The sequence below is a fragment of the Triturus cristatus genome, chromosome 11 (genome assembly GCF_964204655.1).
Source record: "Triturus cristatus chromosome 11, aTriCri1.1, whole genome shotgun sequence".
Classification (NCBI taxonomy): domain Eukaryota; kingdom Metazoa; phylum Chordata; class Amphibia; order Caudata; family Salamandridae; genus Triturus; species Triturus cristatus.
The window spans coordinates 76,531,719-76,545,243 of NC_140594.1; the positions used below are offsets into that span (position 1 = coordinate 76,531,719).

At 47.1% G+C, this 13,525-nt stretch overlaps 1 protein-coding gene across 1 annotated transcript in view; it reads right to left on the minus strand.

Moving 5' to 3' along the window:
• Positions 1-13,525, minus strand: part of SDF2L1 (stromal cell derived factor 2 like 1) — a 61,667-nt gene that overhangs the window by 31,075 nt on the left and 17,067 nt on the right. Inside the window, exon 2 of the mRNA XM_085633408.1 lies at positions 10,317-10,513. Within this exon, the coding sequence (XP_085489534.1) occupies positions 10,317-10,513 (197 nt within the window). The remainder of the gene's footprint in view (positions 1-10,316; positions 10,514-13,525) is intronic.

Consider the following 13,525-nt stretch of genomic DNA (forward strand, 5'->3'; position numbering starts at 1 on the left):
TACTGTGCCTTCAGAGATCCTGAAGCGTCGATTCCACTGGTCCTCGATGCACACTTGCCTAGTTCTCAAAAGCCTCATAGTGGGTATTCTGAATACACTAAAGGTGAAAGGCAGAGCACTGCAAAGGGGAGAACACTGTACAGAGAGAAGAAGATCTGATGAACAATCAGACAAGGCTTTACACAAGGTGCAACATTTCTTGAGAATAGAAAACGGTCTCCCTACAAAGAAAAATATATATATTTTTTTGTAAACCAACTTTATTAGTCATTTGTAAAACAAGGCATCATACAATACAAGCGCTTGCTCACTCGGCAAGCCAGCTACAGTACCTCTCTTACACATGTATAGTTCAAGATTTCTATGTTAATGTCCATATCCTGATTCCATGTCTTCAGGAGCTCCAGTAAAAGTTGTTGGCCAACATATGTCTACAAGTAAAGCAATAATGAATACAACCCCCCGCCCCCTCCAAACAATAACTCCCACCCCCCTCTATCCCACCCCCCTCCCCCCAGGCGTGTCTTGGGTTATTAAGCACTTGTGTCTCTCTCCAGGACAACTTCCAGAACTCCTATCTAATCCCCTTGGTCTCTGAAATTCCTGTCAGGGCTTCCACTGGGGATGCACTCCTCATTTCTCTCACATCGCTACACATGCATCTCAATACAGGGAATCAATCATCCACCCCCGGCTATTCTCGGTCTTACTCTTCTGAAATGTCATTGAGCTGCTTTAACTGCAACGTCATAGCCTCCCACGCCCTGGCTGCGTCTAATGTCTTCTTGCTCCTATTACGCTTAGCGTCCCTCAAGCGAATCGTTCCTTCACAGCCTGCCCAACGCTCAAATTCTCTTTTCCATCTTCTTATGCTGGGGCCCCCCCTTGCCTTCGAGTGGCTCGTGATATCTCGCTTTGCTAATATTAAGCCTAAGTCCTAAAATTTACTAGTGACCTTGTTCTTAACAGTATGTGGAAATCTGTGTAGTAAGCAATAGTCTGCTGTTATGTTCACTTACTTATCCGGAATTTCCGCTAACATTTCCGTCACCTCCTGCCAGTAATTCTTTATTTCCGGACAACTCCAGAACATACGGAGGAATTCCGCTCCCACTTCACCACAGTGAGGGCACACGGCCGTAACTATGTTAAAATACTTATTGATGGGTCCTGAAGTAAGGTACGCCCTATGAGATATGTAAAAATTAACCAGCTGAAACCGGGCATTTCTAGTGACCTTGCTGACCCTTTCCGTTAGCTCTCCCCATGTTTTTTCCTTCAGGGGATCTCCGAAGACTTCTTCGCCATTTCTGTTGTGGTTCACTAAGTGGGATAAGTGTTGCACGGTTAAGCCTTCTATACAAACAGGTGACCGCCTTAATGGTCCCCGCCGCCTTTTCCACGTACTGGAAGCCTTCATCTAATCCAGGTTCGGTAAGGCCAACCCCCAGTGCTTACGTATTGCTGCAGTCAAGGCCACATGTAGCAGGAAGTCACCCCTCGGTATCCCATTCTGCTCACTAAATTCTTTAAAGGGTAATAACATGCCATCCTAATTTAACTGCCCTATGGTGAGTACTCAAGCTTCTTCCAATGTTTCTAGTTTCCTCCAGTCCGCCCTATGTGGCAATGCCATACAATACTTTAATGGTATCTCCGGTGCATAAGGGCGTCTCACTCCAGCTCTCTGCGACCTTCTGACCTAGTATTTGTGGGCCACATGCGCTTCCGCATTCATTTCTCTCTCGGATACAGCCAATTTCAACACAATTCAGGGAAGGAGGTCTAGAGCAGGGCATCCATCCCCCTGCTGCACTGTTCCCCTAAATTGGCTGGACACCCATTTTGTCAGCCATTGCAGTTGAGCTGCAATATAATAGTATTCAAAATTCGGCACCGCCAGTCCCCCCCCTGTCTTGGGCCTCATTAGGGTCGCCAAAGCCACTCTCCTCCTTCCTGCCCCCCACAGGAATTCCGTCATCATGGTCCGGAGCGGTTTTAACTGATCCGCAGGGATCCATATTGGCAGAACCCCAAAAATGTAGAGGTGGCTCGGAAGAGTCACCATCTTTAGCAAGGACGTTCTGCCTGACACTGAAAGGGGAGGCTTCCCCAAAATTCGAATTTGGCTTTCGTTCCCCGTATGATCTACCCCACATTGCCCTCTAGGAGATCCGTTTTATCATGGTATATTTGAACCCCTAGATATGGGATGCATCTCCCTTCCCATTCAATCCTCTCCACCGTCTGAGGTTTCTCCCACCCCTGCATAGTAGGGAACAAACTTGACTTCCTCCAATTCACCTTGAGGCCCGCTACTCTTTCCAGTTCTAACAATAGCCTCCTAGCACCCTCCAATTCGGTTTCCATATTTCAGAATCATATCGTCAGCCTACAAAGCTATATGATGGATATGCCCCTCTACTTCCAGGCCGCGGTACCAATTCCCAGACCTGGCCTTAGCAGCCAGCGGCTCCATGGCTATCGCAAACAACAGGGGCGATCACGGGCATCCCTGCGGTGTCCCTCTCTCTACTTCGTATCCCTGTGAGATAATCATTCCTGTCCTAACCCGGGCTGTTGAGTTTCTATAGAGTAGGGTTGTCCATGCCCCAAATCCATGCCCTAAGCCGAAACTGCGCATCACTCTAAATAGGTACGGCCATTAGAGACTATTGAACGCCTTTTCGATGTCTGTCAGAATAGTTGCCTCTTCCTAGCAATAGGATTCAGCCCCTAACACTCTTAATGATCTCCTCACATTAATTGCTGTATTCCTTGCTGGTATGAATCCAGCCTGGTCCCAATGTATGAGACTTGTCATGTTATTGTTAATTGTGACTTATAGAGCGCTTAATACCTACAGGTCTCTAAGCGCTGCAAGAAGATCAGCTATAGTCCCAGAGTGAATGTTGTCTCTAAGTGGAGAGAGCTATGCCCAGGCTTCTGTGGAGAGTAATTTCTTCCTGAACGGAAGGAGGGCTCTTTCGGAGCGAAGCTGGCCTGGCAGCCAATTCCATAGTTGCGGGATGCGGACCGAGAAGGCTCGGCCACCTTTGGTGGTGTAGTTAAACCGTGGACATTTTAGTAGGCCCTCCATGGTTGACCTTAGGGTACGGCCAGGGACGCATTTCACCAGGCGTTCTTTAATGTATTTTGGTGCTTGACCATACATGGCCTTATGTGTGATGCAGAGGCCTTTGAATTTAGCCCTCTGTTTGACGGGAAGCCACTGCAATTGTTGCAGTAGGGGTGAGGCCCGGGTGAATCTTGGCAGCTTGAAAATTAGCCTTGCAGCATCGTTCATCATCACCTGGAGTTTGCCCAGCAGTTTATCTGGCATTCCGATGTAAAGTGAGTTCCCCTAGTCAAGTCGTGACAGGATCGGGGCGGCCACCACCGTCCGCATAGTTGAGAAAGAGAGGATGGGAGATAGTTTCCTCAACTGTCTAAGTAGACCCACACATGTCCCGAACACGGTAGATAGTTGATTGACCAGTGAGTTTGGCATCTATTTTAATGCCCAAGCTTTTTACCACCAGAGCTGGAGACGGTGTGTCTCCCAGTTCATGTGGCCAGTACTGTGAAGTCCATGGGTTACAGTCCGTAGTGACAGCCAATACCTCCGTTTTATCAGGATTGATCTTGAGAGAGTTGGCAATCATCCAGTTTACCACAAATCTCAGTAGGTCTTTCACCCGTGTATGGGCTTGTGGGGTGTTTTTTATTTGTAGGATGATTTGTGTGTAGTCTGCATAGTTGAATACTTGGTAGTCCATCTGGGCCAGGTCCCTCACTAGTGGTCTCAGGTATATGTTGAACAGTAGTGGGGACAATGCCGACCCTTGCGGGAATCCACAGGTGATTGCCCCCCTATCTGACACCCAATCACCCATCTGTATTTTTTGGGTGCAGTCAGTCAGGAAGGATGTGATCCACTGTAGGATTGTCCGCCCAATGCCAATGTCCTGGATTCTTTCCAGGAGTTGGGAGTAGTTGACCGTGTCGAACGCTACCGACAGGTTGAGGAGGACTAGCGCACATGTTTTTTTGCCGTCTGCTGTGATCATAATTTCATCTAGTACTGACAGCATCACTAGCTCGGTACTATGGTGGGCCCTAAAGTCTGCCTGCCTGTCCCCGAGGAGTTTGTGTTCTTTCATGAACCTTGATAGAGTTTGCAGAACATATTGTTCCATGATTTTGGCCAGAAAGGGAAGTTAAGATATGGGTCTGTAATTTTTCATGTTGTTGATATCTGCTTCTGTCTTTTTGAGCAGAGGGATTACTCTAGCTTCCTTAAATTTCCTGGGGACCTTCCCTGTTTCAAGCGAGAGGTTCATCACGGCGAGGATTACTTCTTCAATCGCCGGGAGTGCTAGCTTAAAACCCTTGGTGGACATTGATCTGTGGATGAGCCTGATTTTATTCTGGTCGCGATGCGGCGCAGAGTCTCCAGGTTGAGATTTTGGAAGGAGGTGATCAACTCTACCCTATTTTCACATGGCTCATCCCCTACCACAACATTGTTTAAAGGGGGAGTTGTCAATGTCAGCCAGGATATCTTGTACTTTGTCTGAAAAGGACAGGAATTTGTTGCATTGTTCCTGGCTGGTCGGCGCTTCATGAGTCTGCTTTTGACTCAGTTCCTTCAGTATTTTAAATGTTTCTTTTCTTGTGGTAAGAGCCGTGTGGCCAGTATCCTGCTCAAGATTTTATAGTCAAGATTTAGCATTGACAGTGGTCTATATGCAGTCTTATCGTGTGCCTGGCTACCTGGCTTCAGCAATGGGACAATCAAGGTCTCCCTAGTGGTCCCCGGCAATGTCTCCACCCGTTTTGCTTGGTTATATAACGCGACCAGTCGGGGGCCCGACAAGTCTATGTATGTAGCATAGAATTCTATAGGGAAGCCATCCGTACCTGGAGTCTTATTTCTAGTCTTAGCCTTAACAGCACCCCGTACCTCGCGTAGTTCTATCTCCCGTCCCAGGGCTTCTGCCTCTTCTTCATCGATTGTTGGCAACTGAACGCTGTCTACATATTCCTCAAGTTCTGTGGCCGTAGGGGAAGCTTTACTTTTATATAGTTTGGCATAGTAGTCACAGAAATGCTGATTGATATCTTGCTGGCGGTATAAAGCCCTTCTCGGTCATCTCTCAGTTCCAAAATAGCAGATCCCCTCTTGGCCGGATTAGCTAGCCAGGCCAACAAAGCCTCAGGTTTGTCCCTTTCTGCATGGGCCCTTGTCATTTAGCTCTTGTAATCGAAACAACGCAGTCTTTCTACGCTACCTCCTCTCTGGCCTCTAATATGTCCCTCTGTTTTTCTGCATTTCCTGGCCTTTCACGTTCAATCTGTCGCAGCCTCTGCTCTGCATCCAATGTTTCCCTTATAAGAGTCCTCCTCACTCCCACCTCCTCGGAGATACACTCCTAAGCACCATCTTGAATGCCTCCCACTCCGTCAGAATATTGGAGGCCGTTCCTTCGTTTACCGCAAAATACTGTTCTATGGCTGTGCAGATCTCAGATTGGTACACATGATCCTCCAATGCCTCTGGTTTAAGGCACCATGTAGGGATATTTGCTGTAATCCTGGAGCAGCTAAAGCAGACCAAACAATTGTGGTCAGAGATCGTGCGTGCTAGATATTCGCTACTCAGTATATGCCCGGGCACATCAGGGATGCACAGAATAGCACCTAATCTGACGTGCAGGTCATGCATAGGGGAGAAGAACGAATAGTCCCGTTCTCCAAGGTGGTGAACCATCCAAGAGTCTATCAATCCCCACTGCTGTTGCCAATCTTTTCTTGCCATCCTATGAGCAGGCGAGTCGTGCAGGGGAGGGTGAGATCTGTCAAGCCCAACATCTTCAACACTATTGTAGTCTCCCCCCAGGAGTACCGATCCAGTCAGCGCATGTGTGTTAGAGACCTAGACATATCTGCCAAGAATGAAGCTTGCTCCATGTTTGGGGCATATATACTCCCAATCGTTACATCTCGTCCATCCAACTTACCTAGGACTACCACATAGCTCCCATTCGGGAGGACGAGTTCCCTGGTGCATTGGAAGGGAACCCCTGCTCTCACCCGTACCAGTACTCCTCTAGAGAATTTGTATAAAATAATTGTCCCCTCCACCTACGTTTTAAAGCAGCCCCTTCTTTTGCGTTGATATGAGTCTCCTGCAATAATGCAATTTGCACCCCTCTGCGCACCAGGAATGCATGTATTTTATGCCGTTTTGTCAAGGAGTGCATCCCGCGCACATTCCAGGTGATGCATTTATAATCTATGGGGGGTCCCATTGAAGAGTCATTGTACCACTCTTAAACACATACGTACCCCAGACACGCCCGGTCCCCATTGCACAACCCCAAGATAACTGAACTACCCAACTCCCCTTCCACGGGACAGGTAGAAGTAACCCCCCTCCCATCCAAACTTTACTAACTATATTGATGATGTGGGTGTAGTGGCTGTCGCCCAGCCTCAGAGCCCCCGCCACCCGGACCTCCCCCCATGAACAATTTGTCGGTTCCCCCACAACTCCTCATTTATAACACTCAGAGGGCATCAACCACTGCCCTCCTCCCCCACAGTCTGCACAGTGGATGTTCTGCAAAAGGATATAGTTCGCCCAAGGTTGTAGTCTCAGAGTGCCGGATCCCCCAGATCAACCCAGATCAACCCAGCTCATCCGCGGTGTGGAGTGTCACAACAGGCATTTCTGTTTCCGAGTCTTCTGTCGCGCTCATACTTGGGAAACTTTCTGACCGGCCATCCTCTTCGTCGCTCCTCGTCGATCTAGGGCTGGACCCCAGTTGGCTAAGCTCCACCACCGACTTGATGACCTTGCTCCTTTCCACTTGAACTTCTGCCGGGGTCGGCACTCTCGATTGTCCTCGGTTCGGTCCACCATCTCCTGTAGGCAATCTCAGCGAACTACCTCCCAACTTCTGTCCAGGGATAGTGTCAAGTCAATCCCAGGCCTCCTGCGGCGTTAGAAAGAATTGCACTCCTTTAGGCCTACAACTCGCAACCTAGCAGGAAATAGCATTGCATATGAGAGCTGCATTTGTCGTAGCTTTCTCTTCACTGCCAGGAACATGGATCTTTGCCGCTGCACCTCTTTAGTGAAATCCGGAAACACCATCACTCTGCTATTTCCAATTTTTAAGTCCTTCGCTTGGCAGGCCTGCTCGAGTATATGTCTCGATCTCGAAAATGGAGCAGGCGAGCAATAATTGGTCTCGGGGGTACTCCTGGCCTGGGAGGTCTGGCCGGCACCCTATGTGCTCTTTAAATTGCGTAAAACTGCGAGAGTCCCTCAGGGGCCACCTCCTTCTTAATCCAATCCTCCAAGTATTATATCATATCTTTTCCCTCCTCCTTCTCAGGCACCCCCTATTAAGCGCAAATTAATCGCGACGAGATATCCCTTCGCTATCTTGTGTGTGCATCTCCAAACTTTTAACTGTCGCCGCAACCTCCGAGAGAGATTGCTTTAGTCCTATCACCTCTGCAGAGACGTCTGCAAGTACTTTTTGCGCACCAGTGACCCTCTCCGCCAGCCGGCGGTGGTCATCCTTCTGGAGATTGAGATCTGTGCCTATGGAGTCTATTCTCGTTTTGAGTGCCTCTCGGAACGCTGTAATGGCTTCCATTATGTCCGCTAGAGTAAGCTTCGAAGTGGGTGCGACCTTTTCTGAATCCAGAGTCTCATCCTCTTCGTCCGTTGAGACGCTTCCCCTCCCCTGCTGTTGCGGCGCCTTGCCCTTTTCGCCTGGCCACTCTTCCCATGACGATCGCTCACTCAGGCATTCTATACGCAACTGGTGTGTTGTATATGCAGCACCTTACGTGCGTGTCACCTCTCAGGTCAGGCCCCCAATGGTCTGAGTGGCACTACTCTTCCGCGGGCTGCTCAAAAAGCCAGTCTACTGGCCTGCATGTACGGACTTGCACTCTCGCTCAGTCACCGCTGTGCCCCACAGTGATCTCTCTGCCTGGTCAAAGTTCTACTCTATCAGAGTATGGCGTCTTCTCGTCTTCGGGGCATGCGCCTACTCTCAGGGTCCACACAGCTCACGTTCCTCTAAATAAGTCCCCAGTAGGTGCCCTGCACTGGTCTCTCAAACGCCTAGGCCGTTTATCACAGGCCTCTTCCTCCCACTAAGATGGCCTCTAACTGTGCTCTGCAGCACTCACACCAAAGCTCCCATCAGCGCACGCCTTACGGCTCAAACAGGTCATGGAATAATACTTGCGTGGGCAGCGCCCCCTCTATACGCTCCCTGGCAATCCATATGTCGCAATCAGGTGTGGGCTCTCTGATATGTACCTCGTCGTGTTCTCCTGGCAGCCCATCTCCTTCCAGGCTGTGACTCTAGCAGGAGACTTCCTCCATAGGTCTGACATGCCCCCAAACAGCCTCATCCATCGGCAAGGCATCCCCGGCTATTTTCTACCGTGTTTCACTATGTTCTGGGGGCCTGAGCACACGCGGCTCCAGATGCTTCCTCTCCCCTCTGATATGGCCTCCCGCTGCAGCTCAGGTTAAACTTTCCTCAGTGACCAAGCAGCTGCACCCCTCTACGTACCCTCATTCCCGTTTCTCGTCTCAGGCCTCAGGCAATCACGGAAATATCAGCTGGGCATGCATTTCTCTCCTCGCCCATCCTACCGTTATGGGCATACGCCGCCATTCATCGCCACGGCTGGATGTGGCGCCTCGCTCCGCACATCTCCTTGCTCGCTCTCGAGTCCATCCACGCCACTGCCAGCTCGCAGTCAGATGAAGCTCCACACATGGGGTGGGTAGTCAGCCTCCACCCCCACTGCTTGCTGCCTCTCAATGCGAGCGCTCCTTGCCTGCCACACGGCTCGGTTCTCCGGGTCAGGTATCAGACAGCGATCTCCGCCTCACACCGAAGGCGCCATTTTAAATCCCGCTCCTTGGGATCACCGCCCCCTCGTCGACCACGCTGTCGGCTGGACCCTGCCAATTGCCGCCTCAGTTCACAGCCACTGCTTCCCAAGGTGGACAGCTGCCGATTTCCCTGCTTTTCCGAGGTCTGGGGGCTCAGGATAGTGTTACCGGGAGTCCAGGGCTGGAGCTCCGAAACTCGCTCCAGTCTACAAGGGCACCAAGCCACGCCCCACTAAAAATATTTTTGGGGTTTGTGTCAGTCTGTGCTCCAAAGTAGTACATTTCGGAACCATTGAAACTTTGGGTTTGTCAACGTTGAATTACATATTCAGTTTGTTACTGCTGTCTTGAAACCCTACCTAAAGTTAACACAAAAGCCATCCTTCAGTAATCATTTCCAAAAAGACTAGGATAGAGTATGCCTGAGCGAATTCACGTGTTCGACTACTAGCTAAAAGAAACATGTTGCAAATCATTCAACATTTCTTGATTCTGGGAATGTTAAGCAAAACTTGATTGGTCGCGTGTAATATGCAGGAAGGGCAATAAAATGAAATTCTGCCCTTCAAACACACTGGACCATTACAGTGGATTGCTTTAGGACCCAAACAAGCGGCTTAAAACACAGACAATTTGAGCCACTATAGCTCATATTGTTTCAGGCACAGTAGAACTTCAGTTTTTGGAAACTGGAACGTGGGAATAGTAGTCTTCCAGGTCTATGACACAAACAAACTCTAAAAATGTATCTCTGTTTTCTTTACTTCTCTTCAGGATTTAAGAAAGCAGTTGAAGACCAAACTAGGGATGGAGAGTGAAGTGAACCTTGTATGGACTGCATTAAGGACAGAGGGGTACAATGAAGGGGAGTAGGGCCTTGACATGGGTGAGAACAACATTAAAGACAAACACTTGGGGGTAATCATAACAGAATAGCACAGAGGGGCAAGTCAGCACAACATTGGAGGATACGTCATGGCAAGGATAGTGAGACAGAAGGCTTAGGAATAGAGCAGTGTGGAAAGTACAGGATGCATAAAATAGAAGCATGAAGGGAACAAAGGCTAAAAAGAGCTGCCATGGCAAGAATAGTGAGAAGGAAGGCTTAGGAAAAGAGCAGTGTGGAAAGTACAGGATGCATAAAATAGAAGCATGAAGGGAACAAAGGCTAAAAGGGCTTACAGCAATCTTCTCTGTACCTCTGCTGATCCCAGCTGCCCTGCACTGTTATTGAATGCATCAAGGCAGGCTGCAGAGGATGCAATGGTGGTTTGAGGGCAAACAAGACCTACTGTTTGATTATCTACCTGACTCGAGCAGGGAGAAGTGGCACATGTGCACACAGAGAGTCTAGTGTTTGTTGTAATAGATATCTCACCTGATTGTTGGACAGTGGCGAAGAGAAGTGGTGCGTATGCAGGTTCTTTCCGGTATTAACATGTGTTAATCGTATTGCCTGCCCACATTTAATAGGGGTTCCTCTGAAGCAAGCACCATCTATTTTCCCTCGAATTCTCCAGTAACTGTTGGCATCATCAGATGCTTCAACACCAGTAACGGACTGCTGCCCACTTCCTAGTTCAAAAAACAAAAGAAGCAAAAACAATTAGGTCTACAAGATCTAGTTGTTCTAACTTGAGTCCCCTATGCGACTAGTGAGTTACTCAATTTGAAAGTTCCACAGGTCTCCCAACTCACATCAATCAGCACAGCTACAAAGTGTGGAATAGCACCTGTGTCATACAGAGCTGGGCGCTTGATAGAGGAGCAGAGGGGAAATATTCAAGTCAACTTGTGGGCTTTCACCCACAGTTGTTTTGCCTGTTTTCTTTACAAAATGAACTGCTTAGTCTTCTTTGAATGAAAAGAGACATGTAATGCACACTGACCAAACTTTTTATTGAAACAACAGGCAACAATCTTTATGAGCTCCAGTACTGGAAGCTTTTATAACACAACCACCTGTGTAATTTACTTGGAGGTTTGATGAAGAAATTACTAAAAGGGTCATCTTAAAAAAAAAAAAAAATCTGAGCTCCTCTTGTGTAGCAACATGTAAAACGGAATTTTAATCTGACCGTTGCTAGCATACACAAACTATGAACTAGGCTGCCACCTGCCCTGCAAATTGAGTGAGCAGAGTAAAGAGTACCTCAGAATAACGCCCACATCAAAATATCCAATTCCAGTAAATTCTGGCATTTATCATTAGTTCTAATTTAAGCACAGGATTTCAAATGGGTTTATTTAAAAAAAAAAAAATAATAATCCTATTCCAGTCAGGAGAGTATCAATCAATACTTTATTGTTTAAGTTAATAAAAACCATAAAAATATCATGATAGAACTAGAGGTTCAACAGTTTACAAACATAAAAATGATTTAAAATAACGAAAAAGAGCATGTTACTATTTTATCCTGAAAGCAAAACACAGTATCCTTATCATGCTAACAATTAAAAGCAAAGCATGATTCTGTATCATAAAATTGTTGACAGAATTAGTTTTTTTCAGATATTAGCATTAAAAACATTTAGCATTTCAATGGGGTTGCTAGACTGGAAGTGTCGAATTCCTTCGGCCATTTGATTTTTTTCATACAGTAATAAAAATGTCATCAGCTTACAAGTCAACTGAGGGTCTGTTGTACCAAGTCCTTTGATGATGGCCTATCTGCAAGTTCGAATGCCCCTATCATTAAAAGTATTTTTAGAAGCAACACTCGGTTCGATTTTAAGAAGGGGCAGACACAGATGAGGTGATTGAAATCTTGCCATGCTGCACCACATAAGCTACATTTTGACACCTTTATACTTACATGCAGGTTGATCGGCCAAACTCGGTAATACCCCAAATCTAATCACCATTAACTTTCGTTTCAAATGAGGCGAATATGTTGTACTGACGTATTCCGCCGGTCGTAATGATGTATAGGATTGGAGAACCATCCGAGCATGGGATCTTTTGGCTAAAGTGCATTTGTCTTCTAATAATGATTGAAGCTTGGCTGCTTTCTTTGTTATTCTGCGGAAGACTTGGAAGGAGGGGTACTTATTCCAGTCTTCTGGATCATTTGTACACAAGGACAACTGTTGTGCCTACTGGGTGATTAATGATCAGCGCCACTAAGGATCAATGCATTTTTCAGGCAAGGATGCTATACCGAAGAGACTATAAAGTTCTGGCTGAAGAATCTCCAACCCTTTTGCCCGAAGGTCTCAAGATGCACAGCTCGGAGATTTCATCCTACCCAGTAAGTCCTGAACTACAATAATGTGCCTAGATTATACATCAGTATTGGAGGAGGAAGTGAAGCACGAGTAGATCTGAACAACTGTTTTAAACTGTTTAACTGAACCTCTTTTTAGTGTGCCTCCAGACAGTAGTGCCTGGTGAAAGTATGTACAGCCATCCAGTTTGCTGCCATTTACTGATACATTACCAATGTATGTTTATTTTGCCTCCTTTCATATAGAAGGTTCCCTTGGTTGTAGTTCGAGGGATTTCCAGTTCATGGAGAAGCACAACAGAACACTTTGCATGATTCACATTACTAAAGTTTCTTCAGTAACTGGCAACTCTCTAACCAGAGGCGAGTGTGCGTGACAAAATGTGTTCTGTCGTAATGTCTTTGACTCTTGCATGTTGTCCATGACTGCCATCCTAACATCCAGTGTATGAAAATCCCTTTCAACTGGTGTGTTAGGCTGTTGGAAAGAAAAGATGGCAACTGTATTGACTGACTAAAATAACAATTAAATACTACCTTGAGACGAATCCTGGATTTCTTCACATAACTCCGTCCTCATGGGTGTATAAATATGGCTGTTGTATTTTAAGGCTTTGATCTCACACTCTAGGGAATGAAGGTTGCAATCTTAAGAGATAGATATTTCAGAAAGTGGGGCACCTCCACCCATATAACCTAATTTCAGCCCCAGTGGGCTAGCTGGGGCCTTTAACGGCTCTAGGAGAGGGGGCACGCAGTCCCCCCTTCCCTTTATGAATACAGCCCCGTGGGTGGGCTCCCCGGGGGCATATACTTACTAAATGCGGCCCGCCACTATTTCTTTCTCCCAATTTTGCAGGAAACCAGCAGAATCGCACGGTTTTTGAGATTTCTTTTTTTGTTTTCGGCACTAGGGGGGTGGTCCCTACCCTGCCTCCTTATATTATTTTTCATTTTTTACTTCAGGACAGGAGACTAAGTCCCAGAGTCCTGGAATGGCTGCCAGCAACATTTTTCTCATGTTGTTGGCAGCCAATCACAGAGCTCGCTCCCACAGAAGTCAAACTCATGCGGAGCGAGATGGCCCTAGGAAAATATACGTATACACACGTACACACACACTTTTAATGCAATTACCCATGCACTGAATACAATATGTAAAGCATTTATGACATATAGATTCAAATAAATCGTTTGCTGGATTAATTGCAGGCACTAGGGATTTCAAAATGCTAAAGGATTAAGGAGCTAAAGCCTAACCTTACACTGGAGATGTTGAAGGTGAAGAACAAGGGAAGGGAGAAAGCATGCTGTTCTGGTCCTTCTCCGATAAGATGGTAGGTACATAGATGGCTTGAAC